The sequence below is a fragment of the Amia ocellicauda genome, chromosome 23 (assembly GCF_036373705.1).
Source record: "Amia ocellicauda isolate fAmiCal2 chromosome 23, fAmiCal2.hap1, whole genome shotgun sequence".
Classification (NCBI taxonomy): domain Eukaryota; kingdom Metazoa; phylum Chordata; class Actinopteri; order Amiiformes; family Amiidae; genus Amia; species Amia ocellicauda.
Genome location: NC_089872.1, coordinates 9302666 through 9321374, shown reverse-complemented (window position 1 = coordinate 9321374; position 18709 = coordinate 9302666). Strand labels below are relative to the sequence as shown.

At 41.8% G+C, this 18709-nt stretch overlaps 1 protein-coding gene across 1 annotated transcript in view; it reads right to left on the bottom strand.

Moving 5' to 3' along the window:
• Nucleotides 1-148: 148 nt before the first annotated feature.
• Nucleotides 149-18709, bottom strand: part of akt3a (v-akt murine thymoma viral oncogene homolog 3a) — a 108079-nt gene continuing 89518 nt past the window's right edge. Inside the window, exons 9-14 of the mRNA XM_066696428.1 lie at nt 16192-16314; nt 14356-14484; nt 10335-10549; nt 9510-9597; nt 8789-8891; nt 149-8673 (exon numbers count right to left, since the gene is read on the bottom strand). Coding sequence (XP_066552525.1) covers nt 8588-8673; nt 8789-8891; nt 9510-9597; nt 10335-10549; nt 14356-14484; nt 16192-16314 — 744 coding nt within the window. The 3' untranslated portion in view covers nt 149-8587. The remainder of the gene's footprint in view (nt 8674-8788; nt 8892-9509; nt 9598-10334; nt 10550-14355; nt 14485-16191; nt 16315-18709) is intronic.

Genomic DNA, 18709 nt, shown 5'->3' with positions numbered 1-18709 from the left:
ATTCAGTTCTTGCAATATCAGAGGAAGTGGGAGTTAAGAGTCTTTTTAAGATTAGCCGTTAAAATTGATCCTAAAGCCTCGCTGTACTGCACTGGGAGCTTTGGCATTTGCACACAATCCCGCACAAGGAAAGCATTCACACAGAGCATTAGCAGATTGACATAGTGCTTTATTTAAGCAGTCTGTAAGAAGGAAAATAATGTGCATCCCTATCATATACATTTACGTGTAAAAATACTAAGGATGTACAGTGTACAAAAAACAGTTTCTTGCAGATTATTTTCACATCCTTGTGGGTCCTATACTCAAGGAAATAAACAGTATTTTTTTTTTTTTTTTTTTTTTAAATATGACTGACAGTAATACAAGTTTTTTTCATTTTTTAGTCCCTTCTGCTTAAAATCCTTAACCACATGACTAGATCTTAACATGGATCTAATGACAGAGCTAGCAAGGTCAAGAAATGTCACAAACTCTAAAGCTACATGGACGTAAAATTAATTACAAGTTTTTTTTTAAATTTTTTTGTCTTTTAAAGATCTGTCTTTTTTTTCTTCTTTTCTTTAAATAAATACTTTACAATTCATGCTCGTTCATAATACACTACCAGGAGCAAGATAACAAGAAAATCTGTTGTAGACAGTACAAACAGTAGCAGCAAAGTGTGTACGTTGAGGTGTAAAATATATATTATATATAGACCCTGCAGTTAGTAAGGAAAAACCCCACATTGTCACTTGGCCAAGTTATGAAAAGTGCATGGCACCTCCCTGCCTCCCCTCCCCCTCTAATGGTATGGCCAGTTTTGTCAGCCCGTCTCTGGGGGCGACAGGCCGACCGCACGCCAGGATGAAGCTCAGAGGAAAAGGAATGTTTTTTTTTTTTTTTTGTAGGCCACTCTCAAAGTAAAGTTGGGTTTCCCAGGTAAATATGTCTATCTATACATATCCACTCACGCAGATTGCGGATATCTCTTGTGAGATTAGAGGTGTGCGTTTGCAATGCAACTCACTCCATTGAGGAATACGCTTCCTCAAGACCTTCCACCCCGTTCACCTGGAAACACAGGTTTAATATCTGGTCCAAGATGAGACTCTCAGCAGCGCAACTGGAAACTCGCACCTCAGTGCAGGGAAGCCACTGTACAAGGGCCTGGCACAAACTACAGAAAATAAGTGTATTATATAGACTATATATATAAACTTTTCACTGGTCTCTGTGAACAACCTGTGGTTGGTGTTCATGTGTGCTTTCAAGGTAATTTTACATACTTTTCATCCAGGGCTTTAACATTGTCCTTAAAGCATGAAGAGCAATGAAAGAAAAGGGATGAAAGCTCAGCTATATGCTTGAATCCATTTCTAAGTATATAGCTTTATGATTAATTAAAAAGTGTGAGTATATATACATTCACACACATATGTCTTGATTGCCCACAGATGGTTTAATATCACTAGTCTCACCCAATACCAATCTACCTCAACCTTCAAAGGCAAGGAAAGGGTGAACAAATGCCATTCACATTCAGTTCACGTGTTTCCAATCCTATCAGTCGGGGCCAACTGGTATTTGTAAGAATGCATAATTTTCTTTCATGGAGGGGTAGTGTGTTACAGTGAAGTAATTTCAAGTAATTCAGCCAAGCAGAATTATTTTCAGTCATTTTAAAGTAGCCAAATTCTGTAAAAATAAATAAATACATGGATGCATTAACAGAAACACCTTGTGGCATCACTAGCAGTACCTTAGAAACCCAAACTTTACTTTGCGTGACCCGCCAGTGTTGCAAACGTGTTTAGTGGAAAGGAATTAAAAATGGTCTTTGACAATAAAACTGTATTTTACAAGATTAAAGCAACAAACAAATGGAATGCCCTGCCCAACCTGCCCACCCCCCATTTCCAAAGGTGGCTGCAGTACAAAAGAGCCAACTCATCAAGGCCAATACAAGCTGGAGTCACCGAAAAAAGCTGACATTTCTGACTCAAAATGTTCAAAATAAATAAAAAAAAAAATGCTTTAAATAATAAAAAAATAAATCTATATATAAAAAGAAACATTTTCAGCAGTATGAGCTTTTTTTGTTTTTAATTTCTGCACAGTGTTTTTCTTTTCAGGTAGGTCAGTAAATAGTGATCTTTCCTAAAGTCAGAGCTCTGAAAACAACGTCCACATTCTGGAAAACAACACATTGTGTTCTGGAAGACAGTGGAAGGAATGAAGAAGAAGAAGATGACTTTAGAAACCACAGACCTCTTGAGCAGAACGACCACGGACTGCCTAGATGGGGAATACTGAGAGGTTGCCAGTGTGTAATCACAGTATGAAGTATGAAGTAGCACAGCAGCCTGTATGAGCGCGATCTCTAAGCTGGACCTGCAGATCTATGCATCGTCCTTGGAAGCAGAACTCACTTGGGATTACATGGGTGGATGTTTGAGGTGCTGTACTCTGTGCCTAGAAGAGATGACACACAACCTTGTCTGGGGAGGGTTGGCACCACCCCTGGTCCCCTAACACAAGACTGGTGGCCGCCTTCACCCAAGTGACCGACCAACAGTCAGCGGTCCTGGCTATGGACTTGCCAAGCATCTGACCTCAACCCCACATGCCTCTCAAGCTGGGAGTCATGGTTTTCAAGAAATTCCTGCTCAGGACAGCTCAACACTGGATACTGCAGTGAAGCAGAGATCTACACATAACATGAAGCTAGAAATATGTCTGGAGACTACAGTATGATGGATCACACATACCGAATTGAAGTGGCAACAAACTCGCAGTTCAGGATGAAGCGCACGTTGCAGGCATGGCTGGAGTCAGAAAGAAGGTAAGCTGCCCAGCTAGGTAACACTTCTCACCCACGTTTCGATTCGGAAATACAGTAAAATAGTCTGAGGAGGACGATTATCTACATTTGAATGCCTTTTGGAAAGACCCTTGTACCCAGATGCATTGCAAGAGCCATTCTGTGCTGTAAATGAAAGCGAGAAGCTCGTTCTATCCTTTATATCTCTCCCTGTTGAACACAGACGTACACAATCCTAACAATCCAACTGACTCACCCAACTTTCCTTTTCTTAGCAACCTACAATAATGCAGCTATCAATACCTGTCTCAACTTCATCATTTAAGCTAATTGAAAGTAAAAAAACAACACTGGGGTGTCATTACAACAAACCCTAATCATCAAACCTTCAACATAACTCAGTGCCCTTCTGACCTTCCCCTGATGCCTTCTAACCCAACCCAACACTTAAACACTTATAGAGGGATTTGATTCTTTGTCTACAGACTGATTCCTGTCCATGCAATGCCAGCATTAACAGGATGGCATTTTGAACAGACATCCCACATATGTATACTGGTGACTTCTACCGCTTTCATACAACCTACCAGTCACAAACATTCAACTGCTCGCTTACTTACCAAAACTACCTTTGCCTATGGCTGTGATGATTCTCACACAGTGGGGAAACCATCCTCACTCCCACATAAAAGACAACCCTTGCCAGACTCCCTAGGAAAACATCAAATTGAAGAAGATGGGTCAACTTAAATAGTCATCTTATATTCTACACTTTCACCATCAATAACAGGGCACTTCCTCACTCTCTGCGTCTAACTCCTGCACATGTTCTCTGGCCTCCAATCTCAAGCCAACATCCAGATTGTGTATCCTGTTTTGCTTCACAAAAACCTCCTGCTACATACACGGCCTACTCTATTAAAACGGCGCCACAAACAGTACTTCAGTGCCCCAGGTATAAATATGAGCCTTTTGCATGAGGCCAGATGTGGATCTTAATAACAAAAAGCCACCCCTATAAAAAGTGCTCAAATTGCATTCTCTCCGTCCAGGAGGGTCAGGGGACTTTAATTTATAATACAGTGCCTGTTTTGCCTTTTTTCAGGCAATTAAGATAGTCACCCACAGAACAGAAAAAAAAAACTTGACAAAAAATAAATAATCAGCTTCCAACTGTTACTCTCCCTGTATGAATTTCACACAGCACAAATCTCTACCAATGGAAATCAGACGACAAAACTAGTTTCCTGATCTGCATCTTCCATACCTGTCCATCTTTCAAAGGAACCACCGTCTCTTATCAGTTATCACTTTGGATGCTGAGATTTGTTTAGCACAAATGAATGACCAATGGACAACTGATAGCTCGGTGGACATTTTGGGATAAAACCAGATCCAGCTTTTAAAATTCCACTGACTCTACTAAAGAAAAATAGCCAAACAGGCAACCTGACTATATTGTTAAGGCAGGAGCCAAGTTTCTTAATATCTGTGTCACGATAAAAAATAGCATCCACTGACCATATGTGATGGTCTGGAAATTGTAAAACACAGCGGCACTTTCCCCACTATGTTATGAACATATTATAAACAATCTTAACCAGTTGCTTTTCTATGAAGAACACTGCATTATATAATGAAATTAAGGTTGTTAATATGCAGTTGATAAAGGGGGTATAAACAACTACATATATGGTAGGACTCTTCCCATTGAAATGAAGCATTTTGATCCTCTTTAAAGCAACAGAGACGCCACTATTTGTTCTGCATGTTTGTATGAGATCACAATGACCTTTTAAGAGATTGCTAAGCTGTAGGAAATTAATTTGTAAGTACCATTAAATGCAATAAAGCTATATTTACAGAACTAACAACTACAAAATCTGATTTAAATATACAGGGAAGCACTTTTTATTTAAGGGTAGTAAAAACCGTTACATTAACGTTACAGGAAATGTGAACTCACCCCAAGGTTCAGTTTTGAGAAAACAAGAACAAAAGAACACTTCATTCCAGACTTTTGCTTGCCTGAGTATACTATTCAAATATACTGAAATTAAATTACTGATATTTTATCGTTAAGCAGTCGCTGAGGAGTGAACTTTGAAACAACCTTGTCACCGGTACAGCATCTATCCTTTGCCTCTCTTTCTTTGCCTATTCTAGGTCCAATAAAGTCTAATTAAGTTACATAATAAAGTAGTGAGAGTTTAGTTTAGAGGTCAGAAAGTTTTCTGAAATCTGATATCAAATACTAAGTAAACATAGTCTTCAGGAAAATATTTAGTAGTTTTGTGATACAAAGCTTTCAGAAAACACCTTTAATGCTAAGGTAGGGGTTAATTTATGATTTAAATATTCCTGAATTTCTATCTTGTAAACAGTTTCACAAAATCTCACTAATATATTACATAACCATGTGCAAAACATTAACTTTTTGGACCTGCTTGCTGCAGCCATATGCTTTTAAACAGGGACAGAGGAGCGGTGGAGTCTTAGACCCTCAGTGGCAACTCTTCATACAGACCAGGTCAAGCACCCTAGTTCACTTCACAAGGCTACAGACCAGGCTCGGCACACAACTCTCCGTCTCGTAAACGTGCCGGAATAAAGACCGCTTACACTGCGACAGATTAAAGCAAAAGGTTCGCGTCAGGAAACCAGATTGCGGCGTTCCTCTAATGATTGAAGACGATGTTCAAATGTATATATTTTTTTTTACACACAAGCTGTTGCATTATTAGAGTGTCCTTCACTCAGAGACTCACCAGCTTTGGAAGTGGATGCTTGTGCAGCTCCTTCATTTGGAGTCTCACTCATTAAACACGTGGCTTCAGATTGAAGCGGTCAGTGACTGGATTAACCGAACACAAAGCTTTGACTCGAAAGTTCACAACCTGTACGGCACATGAACATTTTATGGGACCATCTGAGCAGCTCAGAGGTCAGAGTTTCTGCTCTACAAGGAGCAGTTTGCTCAGACCACAGTGTTGTCGGTCTTCTCTGTCACTCTCTTTAGGCGAACGTACAGAGCTGGAATATATGAACAGATGCCACTCAAAACTATCACAGACTTCATTTCACAGGCCCCTCTGCTGCAAATGAGTTCATGTCTCATTTTTGGGTAGCCTCACCCTCTGGCTATAGGTCTACCTAGACCCGAGATGAGGGTGGCCTAGGGTGGTGTGATCTGATTCACGCAAGCCAAAGTCCATCCACCTCTGCCTAGAATACCAACAAAACCATCCCACTTTGGAAGTTCATTTCACACATAAAGGCTGTCTGGCTTTGCTACAGCATCCCTGTTCTTTCTCCGAGTCTCTTGTGCTACATGTCAGGGAATGTGCGCCACACAAATGCCAAGGAGGATTATGCGATACACAGTCTACAAACAATGAGGTGTGTTACCACTAACCCCACGTGCCCATGCAGTGCCATTCTCCTAGGTTTCTACTGAAGATAAGACTTCAGATTGACCAGACCGTATTCATAGATAGACCTTACAGACTGGAGAAAAAGAAAAAAAAAAAAAGTGAAGTTACCAAAACAAAATAAATAAATAACTTGCTTTTTGCTTTTTATATGGGGATTTCCAGCTTGTACAGCCCCTTAACAGTGACAGGGAAACAAGAAATCAAGTGTTTTAACAATATTGAAAGACATTCAGTAAAAAAACAAAAACAAAGCACCCACCCATTCCATGTATAATTCCTAATATTAAAAGAAATCCTACCCTGGTACGGACGGGGCTCGGGGGAAGTCCACTGCAGGGTTCTCGCCCCCATATTTTGGTAAGAAAATAAAAAAGAAGCAAACAAAGGAGTAATCGCAATAAAAATGGCCTTAGCATTACACCTGTCTACATTCGTCAGCCATTAGAGGTGCCTTTTGATCCCCAACAAAAACAGACAAACCAAAAAAAAAAAACTATAAACCTAACAAATTATCATCATCATAAATAGATTTAAAAAAAAAATAATAATTAAAACTGGACTAGAAGCAAATGCAAAAGAAAATGTTCTGGTGCAGAATTTTTTGTTTTTTCTTCTTAACAAAAAACAATCAAAAATAATTAAATAAATGTAACAGTGCGAATCCCCTGCAGCCTTGTCAGGTGTGAAGTGTTCATTAGTCCTGTGATTGCACATCAAGCGCTGTGGAAATGGTGCTCACCCCCCTCCCCGAAGCTGCCGGCGACACCCCAGGACCGACACGCAGGGGCGCCGACGCCAGGCCCAACGCCAGGCCCAACGCCCCAGAAAAGTTTTTTTCCTTCCCCACAGTTATTATTCTTTACTTTTTACAGTTTTCATCTTTTGCAGTTGTTTTCAACAGCCAGCCAGCTAATAATACAATAACACAAAATTGCCGTTTTCTAGCAATGATATGTCTAACAAACAAAAAACAAACGAACAAAAAAAAAAAGCGTTGCATATTTACATCACCCAAAGAGAGGGAAAAACAAAAACAACTGCCATCAGCCCAAATGAACGCAACTGTGTAAAATAAAAACTGCTGCCAATGTTTAAAAAAAAAAAAAAAAGCGGATCTCCCAGCCCCCAGAAGGACGAGTACCTGTGTTTCCTTCCATTCCATTCGTCAGGATCTTCAGACGTCTTCGTTCTGAATCCAGTCCCTGTTGTATCCCCCCCGACTCGGACCGTGATCACATGACTCAAATTCAGAAAGGCTCTTTTACCTCACATTGATGTGCATTCTGGTGACCTTTGACCTGAAAACTCAGGATCTGAAAACTACCCTGGCGGTTTAAAGGCCCGTGTTTAATTGGATGATTAAAAATCAGGGAGTTGACTCAGATCTGTCCATGTGCCTCCAAACTCTAATCAAACCAAACTGATCAGGAATTCAAAACTCAAATGAGGTCAGTGAAAAGTAAGATGGTAAGAACTAACTTCCCGGAGGAGAGACGCATGGGTAAAAAAAATCCAAAGATACCTGTGTGTGGGGAAATAGTGTAAAAAGGATAAAAAGTGAACCACAAATGACTGCTGGGCCATTTGCGTCACTCGGTTGTTGACCTTTTCAAGGGTGGAGGCAGAGGTCATGTTCTTCAGATGTTTTCAACTGACCGAAAAGGGGGGTTGCAGTAAATTAAGACTTCTATTTGATTTCCTGCTCCTAGTAATACATATATCAATTTTTTTTTTTTCGTATTTGTGGAAACCAACAATACTTCAATAAGACCAAAAATGTTCCTCGGCTTCTAGCAATGTAGTGAATGTCACAGTGACGCCAGTCCAGCAAGATCCAGGCTGTGCATTGTTTTAAAATCTGTTTACCCTACAAACACAATTGCATGTCATCAATGCAATGTGAGTTAAAAGTCGCCCGCAATCCAGGAGCCGCACAGCCACCTCCTTACCTCTCCGACATGAAAAACCATCACGCATCAGGTAGCTTTTTGTTGTTGTTGTTGTTGTTCCCTATGAGGAATGTGTACGGCTTTCAAAAAGAACAGGAGAAAAACTAAGAAAGAGCGAACACAAAGCAAAGAAAACCAAAAAGATGCTCTCTGCAGTCAATGACGACAGTGAAACCGTAGGAGGCTTGAAGTCAGACTGCGTGCAAAATCCCAAGTCCCTTGAAAAAAGAGAATTTATAATGATTCTTCCTGTCTAGATAAAAAAAAATAAAGACAAAAGGAGAAGAACTGAAATGGAGAAAAACTCAAGTGGCAGTAGGATGGGGTGGTAACGCTGAAGACTCAATTTCCAGTGATAGCCTAGGATGGTGATGAAGCAGGACTGGTGTCTGGGGCTCCTACTCCCGGCCGCTGGCGGAGTACGAGAACTGAGGGAAGTGGGGCCGCCGCTCGTTGTCCATGCAGTCCATGCCGTCTTCATCAACTGAGGAGGACAAGCAAAGATGCAGACACGCTTTATTTAGGGGCAGTCAAGCTCACAAGTTAGCTGAGCACCGAGATATAATACAGAGGAACCTCTATTAAGAGATGCCACTCACATTTTTCAGGAGGAGTTATTGTAATCGTCTGGGCTGTGAATTCTTCATCGAAATATCTGGTATCTGTCTCCGAGGACACCTGAGGCTTAAAAGGAGGTATCAGCTACGATTTAAAGACAGAGAGAGAGTGATCAACACAAATTAACACCTTAAACTTGAAGCAACTGCACACTGCAGGATCGTGACTGTAAAATCATGCTTTTCTGATGCCGAGAATCAAATGTGTTTCTACAATTGTTTTCCTTTTTCCAGCAGGAGTCAACACCCTCACATTCAGAGACTCTACCCTCACGAAGACAAAAATATCGAATGAAGCACAACGCCCCGTTTAAAAGACACGCTTTGTCTAGCAGTGCTCGGTACCAAACTTGTTGAATCGGTTCTCCACCTACCTAGAACTCCCTAATCCAGGCCTGGGCAACAATCCTGCAGTCACAGGCTTTATCAATACACACCCTTCGGACAGAGATGCGTTGGTATTTTGCGTACAGTGGCAGGAGAAACCGTTACGATAATTTTCCTTGAGAAGTACGTAGACTTGTGTGATAAAACTAAGGCCTGGTCAACATCAAAGCTTGGAACCACCAGCCAGATGCAAATGGCAGTTCCACTAGTTGGATGCCTTTATACTTGACAGGATTCTACCTTCTACACCAACAAACACATATATTTTACAGCACAAGAAAGGATGAAAACGAAACTGCAGATTTACCTTGCTTACCTTTTTATCATACACATCTTGCCAGTTTATTCCTGCGAAAAAACTGTGGCGCATGATTTCTTTTGCATCATCTGGACCACCGCCAAGTCTATAAAAAGAAATTAGAGGGGGAGGGGGGTTAATAAACATATACACACATACATGGAAAAATGATCTTTGATTTTTATTTTAAGAGTTCATTATTTTAAGGCTTCTCTAAACCAATGAGAGGGCAGAACTGACTATCTAACGCCCGGCTTGTCAAGAATTGGGAAGCTTTGGTTCAGATACAGAGAAGGAGGTGTGAACCGTTTCTGTGAAAAACACTTGTCTTTAAAACTCTCTCCCTTTGTTATGCTCGTTGTCATAATATTTGTTTTCAGGGCAGATCACTGCTCTACAGAAGACTGGCATTGTCGGGCAGGTATTGCCGTATATCTGTAACTACATGATGACAGACGGGAGATGTTTGTACGCAGTTACATCACTGACAGTAAGAGTAGGAGTTTGGGTTTTGCACCGATGGAGGGGAGAAAATAAAAACCCATTGTATTCCAGTATGCTAATGAGTTGAGTTGAGAAGGCTAACGGCACAGAAGTGTACTTTTCGGAAAAACCTTGATGAAATTTTGAACATTTCTAAACAATGTAACTATTATGTTGTTGTTTTTTGTATTCATATGTATTTAACTAGAAAATGTACCCACTGAGACTAAAGCTTCTTCTACAAGGACAGCTTTTCTTTTTGGTCCACAGTAATTTCTCATCCAAAATCAAATAAACTATGAATTCGAACTTAGTTTTTAGTTTTTTTTTCTACAAACAGGACATCCAAACCCCCAATACCTTTTGTTGGGGTCCTTGATGAGGAGGCCCGACAGTAGTGATTTTGCATCGCTGGACAGTGTCCTGGGGAATTTAATATCCTCCATTAGGATGAGTTCAAAGAGCTTCTCGTGGTCCTGGTTGTAGAAGGGCAGCCGGCCGCACATCATCTCATACATCACCACGCCTAGCCCCCACCAGTCCACCGCCCGGCCGTAGTCGTTGTCCTCCAGCACCTGCAAGACACAGACAGCCCCCGTTATACGATCGGTGCGGTTGACTCAGCACGAGACACATTACGATTATTTTCCGCAAACGCCAATCCACACAGCTCAGTCCCTGGAGTTTACCTCATTGGGGATGATACAGTTCTTTTTACAGCTTGAACAAAATGATATACTTTATATTATCTGAACATCTCTCATTATCTCAAAAGCAAGGGCCTGCACCACTAAGCAAGTCTAACCAACATCCCTGCAGAAGACAGTTACATCGCTTTAACCGTGGCTTATGTGCAGTTGGGTGTCCTGTGAGTTGTGCGTCAGAAAAACAAAAAAAATACACAAAAGAAAGACCTTTTAAAATAAAACTCTTGTAACCTATTCATTTGGATAAGCCTGCAACATTCATAGCGGCATATTCCAATTAATATGTCTACCTAATGACAACCGTTATTGGACACCGGCCAGTTAAGCATATGCTGCAAATTTAGCAAATAATGATGCTACATCTCTAATCTATACTGAGAGACAAATCTGGATGCAAATTATCATATTCCTCCTGTCAACTCAACTCTACTGGAAGAACAACACAGGTTCAGTGAGTTCCGTATCACAGATGCACTGTCCCCGTCTTCAAACCCAACACAGCGAGAGCCACCAAGAAGAATACGAGTAATAGTCAAGGGAAAAAAAACAGGTGTCGAGCACATAAAATCGGAAAAATACCCAAAGTTAAGGACTGTCATAAAATAATAAGGTTTTTAACCAAAAAAACAAAAAACAAAGCAGACATTTATACATTACAGTCATTATAGATAATACAGAAAAAGGAACTAAAACATAGGGTTAGAACAAGACGTAATTTAAGCAGTTTGAGGTGGGCGTGCCCATGCAGTGACCACAGGACAATGTCACACACACAGCACAACACAACAGCACATTTACACACACTGTATATATTTTCCTCTCAAGTTTGTGCTCGGGTCGGAAAAAACGAAAAAGATTACTGTTCCCAATCGTAAAAAAATAAAGTAGTGAAGTGAAAACTCTGGTTTAAAGACTTCAGTGGAACAGCAAGGGAGTTTCGGTCAGCTTTAGCCCAACAGAGAGAGAAGAGGGAACAGACTGGGATGTGATTAATCTGCGCAAAGCCAGTTGGGGACCCCCTGTTCCAAAGCCATAGGGACAGTGGCTAGCCTTCCGGGAAGGAGCCGGCCCGCTCTGCCGGCCATGTGGCGGGGCTGCTGCTCAGAAGAGCGGCCCCTTGGCAGTGCTGGCTGTGAGAAAGCCTGTGGCTCCACCAGCACTGCGTCCCCCAGCAGGGCTCCGAGAGGAACAGCCAGCTCGGCGCTGTCAGCACGGCACGCTACGCCCACTCCTTAGACACACAGCGCTCACCGCATTCAGCAACGAACATGTTGGGTCATCACAGCCAGCTACACAATGTTTCAGTGGGCTGAAAGAAATCTCTCTTGGGGGGGAGGGTCCATATATCTATCTGTCGTTTATCTACTTGACATATAACTGCATACAGATATCTGTATATTTATTAATAGTTTGAAAATAAATAGGATTTTTCATTATTTTTTTTTTATCAATTTCAGGTGATTTGCATATTTGTATTTTGTTTGGTCAGCTTCTGAAGGAGATCTGACCCATCCCTGAACCATTTTAATCATTTCCTGAAGGGGAAATTAATCGGCTGAACTATTTTTATTTCTCAGTGGTCTTTCCTAGTTATTGACTTTATATTTACTAATAGCAGTCAATTGGCTTTCTCTGAAGATCACAGGTACTGGGAGACTCAGTTCAGAAAACTTTCTTCTTTCTAATGTAATAGAATTTGGACCGTGGTTTTAAAATCCATCCACTCCTTTGTGTCAGTTTGCCAGATTTACGATTTGCTTTGATATTTGCAGGTGTCACATTCAAAACGGCAAATTAAACAATAATAAACAACAAAAATAATAATCCAGAAACGTAGGTGAGAAGACACTTTGCTATAATAGAAAGCAACATAAACAGGAGATATTAGAGAAGGGCTGCGTTAAACACCACGGCTGCAGTCTTATCTGTCTAGAACCCCTCTGGTATAGCAGAACCATCCAAAACATGAAAGGCTGAATCTTTCTGAATTTCATTTTCATAACCCAAAGGACTGGGGTGTTTTTTTCCCCCTTTTCTTTCTCTCTCCCTCGTTTTTTTTTTTTTTTTTAATCCTGACTACTTTGCATCTCTCTAACTTGGCGCGGAGAGTGTTCTGTTATTTTTACACCAGTACGGCGGTATCGATATCCAGGTTTCCCAGCCACCCTCTTCCAACCTTCCCCATCTGTCACCATCTGCCTCTATTTAGCATGTACTTTTTTGTGCAATCACATACTCTTGTGAAAAATAACCAACACTGAAATTATCTCCTGGCACATTTGAGGGTTGAGCAAAACAAAAAGCCTCGCCAAATTGTGTTCTGTACTTTTTCAAGTGGAATCTGCATCCCCCCCTCCTCTCCTCTCCTCCCTTCCCTTCCCTCTCCCCCCCTCCCATTCTCTGTTCTCAATAAATATGCATTTTTATAAACAGCAGCAATGCCTAATTTTATTTCCTTCTTGAGCTGATTAGATGAGGCGAATGTAACAGATCAACAATTTTAAAAAGACATTTAAAAAAACAGGGTGGCGATACAGGCAGTGCCCGTTATATGACATGTATTTTTTGGGGATTCTAGAACGCGAAGCAACTGCGTTTTAATTCGTGGGAAGCGACAAATCCGGCTCACTCACAATATTATTCCTCTTACACAGAATTTTTAATGATTTCTTGATACAAAAAATTATTGTAGAATATAATACAATACAGATCTGCAAGGATCTCATTCTGAACACGTGGCCCTGTGAAACCACTGGAATCAGCAACAGCTCAGGACTCTCGGACGCGCAAACCTGACCACGAATCTTACCACAGACCTTCTCTGCCCACCACATTTCTTACATAACACACCTTGAGTTAAGGAAAAGGCTAATATCTGTCTACTTGAGAAAAGGCCAATAAAGATTTCTCATATTAATATGAAGCAGTAGAACAGCTCCACCTTTCTTCTCCTTGTGGTGTGGAGGACAATAACAAGAGGCAGAAAGGACTTTCAACACCCGGGCCGTGACGATCACCAATACATCTCCAGCAGCCATCGGTCACTGTATGTAAAATCTAATTCACAGCTTCGGGATGAAACCAGCCTGGACTTGCCTGCGGTGAGGACTGCTTTACCGCATTTACCGACTGTGCCAGCCTGTCCTCTGCAGCTCACCCAGACACGCTTCTCTAGTCTAATTGTGGACTCTCCACTGCCCACCTGTGTCTCACTTGGTCTGGGTCTGCCCGTCTGAGGAGTGTGGACTCTTTGGTAAAGCCCACATATGGGAGACCGCACATTTAGTCAAGGAGTGACACCAGTTGCCCCATTTCCCAGCATCCTCTTGTTCATGTCTTCATTATACAATCTGCTGTCATCCTTTACAATGCTCGGGTGACACCTGACTTCTCGAGCCCACACAGAGCGACTCACACATTGCTGTTGGCAGAGAGGAACACTGCTGGGATCAGACATGGGTTTAAATCTGACTGACTGCTTCCCGGTGTATCTAGAAGAACCCTGTAAGGCTTTGGAAATAATCTCTAGTAAAACTGGCGGAATTGGCGACCGAAAGTACGTTTCACACAAGGGACGGGTACAACATCACCACTGTTGGAAACGCACAGCGTGCCATTAAATCCTCGGGTTTTACTGGAAAAGCCTGGAGGGGCAAAGAGCATCAGGTCCATACCTCGGGGGCCAGGTACTCCGGGGTACCACAGAACGTCTTCATAGTAGCAGCATCAGTGATTCCTTCTTTGCAGAGTCCAAAATCTGTGATTTTGATGTGACCATCTTTATCAAGCATTAGGTTCTCCAGCTGCAGTAGTGGGGGAACAAAAGAGAAAAGTCATTATAATATTTGGATAGATCTCTAACCCCAGCACCTGCCCGTCTTCCTAAATGTGTGGACAGTTGATTTTTAACAACCTCTTGGTAGCCTCTTGGTAGAGAGAGAGAGAGACAGAGAGAGAGAGAGACAGATACACAGGCAGACATTTAATTTGTCCTGAAATTCAGCCTCCCACTTGCTTCATTGTCTCTCCCTTTCCTCCTAAAATATGTAGAAAATGTAGGAGGTTATAGGAGATTCGAAGCAAAGCATCAGGCAAACAGAAACACCTGGCATTCAGAGCATCTCGAAACCGCTCCCCCACAACGCGCAACAATCATGTTAAGACATATCTAGTCCTGAGGTGTAAATATATCAATTTGTCACCTTATCACATCCAAGTCTGGGAAGACCTTTGCTTGAAAATCTGTCATTTCATCAAGCTTTTAATTTCTCCTTTAACTTTAAAGACTTTTGTTGTGTTTGCTTACTGGATTACCCCCCCCTCCAAATTATTCATTACTTTTTCTATTAAGCATAATGTTATTTATACCAAAAAGTGGTACAGTGTGTACATTGATATCGTTTGACAAAAATTGAAAAAACTGAACAATGTTAAAGAAATTATAATGGCGTTACTGAAACATGTAACAATGCTGAAAAACAAAGACAAATAAGATGTCACTAGTAAAGCCTTAAGCTTTTCTTCAGGTTGTTGACCAGTCTTACTCTTATCATTAGCTGACTGTCAGTTTCCTGGTGTTTGAAATGTCGGTAGTGTCTCAAGCGTAGCTTCAAATGCCTAGAAGGGGTGTGTCCATGAACAGCCCCACCCTCAATGCAGAGAGAGGCCGCAGATGTGCATTAAGCAGCTGCTACGCCTGCGCACTTCATTTGTGTGACTTTAACACTCTTCTGTACAGCCGGCCCTCCCCGAGCTCAGCGTGTCAGCTGTCTGATGCGATTAAAACATGTACGCAATAAGGTATGGCATCTAGGCTTGGGATGTTTTATACAGGTACTGAAGACTGTCCATCAGTGTTGTTCATGTTTAAATTTGTTTCTATTTCTTCTACTTTAGTTTCTTTCTTCTAGTTTAAAGCTCTTGAAGACACTCCTGATTTGTTGTGGCCAAACATGTGTATTATTCACACACCACTCATCATTGGTGTCAAAAAAGTGTAAATTGTCTGCATTTCCTTATTATACAGACCTCATTCTACGAACATAAAATCATTTGTTCACAGGAGTATAAAACCCAGCCATGAAAATATATTCTCAGGCCCAGAAAACCATGAGGCTTCTGAAATATATAAATAAATAAACATTTACCATTTACATAAACTGCTGTAAGAAAGAAAGATGAAAAAAATAAAAATATACCCCTAGCACTTCACCCAAAAAGGCCCTTCCAATTTTAATTGCACAGCCTTCTTTTCTGGCGCCTTTCAGGCTTTGTCAGTCCAAAGCTGTAAGCGAAACTCGGTGGCATCTTTCACAGCCACAAGAGTTTGATGTTTTCCAAAACCAGCCCACCCCCACCAAACTCTGTAGGTTTTAATTACACTTTCCACATCCCAGGAGAAGAAACAAGAAAAAAACACAACAACATAACAATAAAACCCCCCCAAAAAAGCATCTCTCAAACTTCCAGCTCGCTGATTACTTTCGGTGTGTGGCGTTTTATTCCTGTACCTTGAGATCCCGGTACACGATCTTGGCGGAGTGCAGGTAGTCGAGAGCGGAGACGATCTCAGCACCGTAAAAGCGTGTACGGTCCTCCGAGAACACCCGTTCTCTCGACAAATGGAAAAACAGCTGCAGGATAAACAGCGGGGACAGGATTGCAATAATTACTGATTTAGTGGGGGAAATTAACACAAACACAAACTGCTTCCCATCGCCATATTGAGATGATAGATAGTGAGCCCTCCGAGGACTTGCTGCAAACCTAGACGGCAGCTGGCTTATCTTCCCCAGGTTTCCAGAGGGGAGCTGGAGCGGCCTGTTAAATCAGCATTTTAATCAATATACCAATGTTGTTAAAGGCGTTCTGAGCGCTCGACGTTTAACCTCCCGTTACAGTGGCGGAGAGCGTTTTGGCAATTATCCTTTTTCTTTCTTTCTTTCTCTTCCTCACTCAAATGTCAAGTCCCTCTGTCAGATACCTGGGCCGTCCGCTCGGCTCAAGCCTCCCATGCAAATTACCGCTGGAGCCTCCAAACTGTCTACCATTAATTGACATGCCATTGCATTTTAAGATTTGCATACGGCCAGGCAGGGACCAGTAACATGCTGGCTAATATGTGGCAGAAGAGCCGTTGTTTCTGGGGCTGCAGTCGAGGACAGGTGCGGCGTTATAACAGCGCTGGCAGCTGCCAATATGGGGGTTTTGGAAAGGGACAAAAATGTTGCTGAAGAATGGCAAATTTTGCCTGGTGCTGGCAGGTAAAGTTGAGGGAGCAGGTGACGCTCAAATGGAAGAAATGAGGGGGATATTTCTAGGCAGTATGGTTTACTGTTTCATTAAAAAACATCTGAAATTTCCAAAGTGCGTTCCACTGTGAGGGAATCTATGTTGGGTATAAGATGGACACTTTCGGTCTGCCCCTTACAGACAGTCTTTTAAAACACTTCTATGTAACGCACATCAGGTGTTTTGTGAGTGTAAGTGTTTGTTAGATGGATCTGAGATGTAAGATTGCCCATACAGACAACAATAAAGCCCAGATGAAACCCAGGTAAAACGCATTCATGCTAAAATTAGAAAGCGATGCTCAAAGTACATTAGTCACACAGGAGTCGCCACTAGAACTGGGCAATCGTGGACGGATGCTCATCTTGCCTCTGCAAGGGCTGAAATGAACAGATAAAAGGACGGCTTCTGTGATGTATCTGTGGAGTGTAGGATTTCTCCAGCTTAGGCTTTGACACATCTTTCTGAGCACCAGTGCCACAGAAAACCAATGCATTTATTTAAAATTTACTGTTGAAGTTTAGCAGCAACAGCACAACAGGACTGCATCTGCACGGTGACTGTGGAACCCTGTATTTTCTCCAAACAGTTGGCAACTATGTTGAGGCACATGGCTCCCACCAGGGCACCGACTCAAAGATCCTCCCTGCCTCGTCCTCACACCGCAGTCAAGAGTACGGTCCTCACTCTCCACATCCCCCTGCTTTTAGTGAGTTATCATCTGCCAGCAGATGTTTGATCAAATGAGTAAATCGCATTTAGAGGTTCCCAAGAGCAAGCAATTCACAGCCAAGAACAGGCCAAGCAAGGACAGCTCTGCACAAGAATCTGCCACCAGATGTGCTGCGATGCAGGCAGCCACCGATCTTCAGCTGGAGGCTTTTGGTGACAGCCAGGACCAAGGACGCCGCCAGCACAGAGCGCAAGGGCATGTCAGCTCACCTTGACGAGTGGTGGAGAGTGGTGGCTGGCACAGAAGACAGTCTAAGAGATAGACGCCTCCCATCTGAGCAAGATCAAAGTCTTCTTTTCTAAATTTATTTTAACTTAAAGAATCACAATATGCTAGTCCTTTTTATTCTCATGAGTGCAGGACTCAGTGGGCGCTTCCTGTTTTAGTGTCATGGAATCTGCACAGTCCTCTGTCAGTCTCCCAAAACTACCAGCAGGAGCATCTCACAGATGTTTTGATGCGGATTAGGAAGAGAACTTGCTATGCTTGAAACAATGAAAATGTTTTGCAAAATGTAGAGTGGGGCAATCAACAGAGCCCCCAGACCAGTGCCCGGTCACACACAATCACTGTTTTCATAATATTTGTACATTACTTAGCTTTCAAATGATATGAAATAGGCTTCTCCAGCACAATGATACAATCCCATCAGCAGAAGGTTTAGGCGCTCAAAATTATTCGAGTGTCTGCGATGGCACACTTGAGTGATACAGGGTGTCACAGCCTAATGACAGGCATTAAAATCGTATACAAACATAATTACGGGGCGTTTCGAATAGTTTATGAAGATGAATCGGGTACTCCGTGACATCGTGAATATGAATAATTGATTGATTATACACTCGCAGAAGCATGAAATGCTGAAGAAACCATCTTATCTTTCCAGAAGTTCAATTTGCAAAAGTTGAGCATCATTCAAAATACCTTGTCCTTTTTTAATTTTTGTAAGTAGTTATGAAAGACCCCCTCATCATAAAACTGCCACTGATATCTGTTAAATAAAA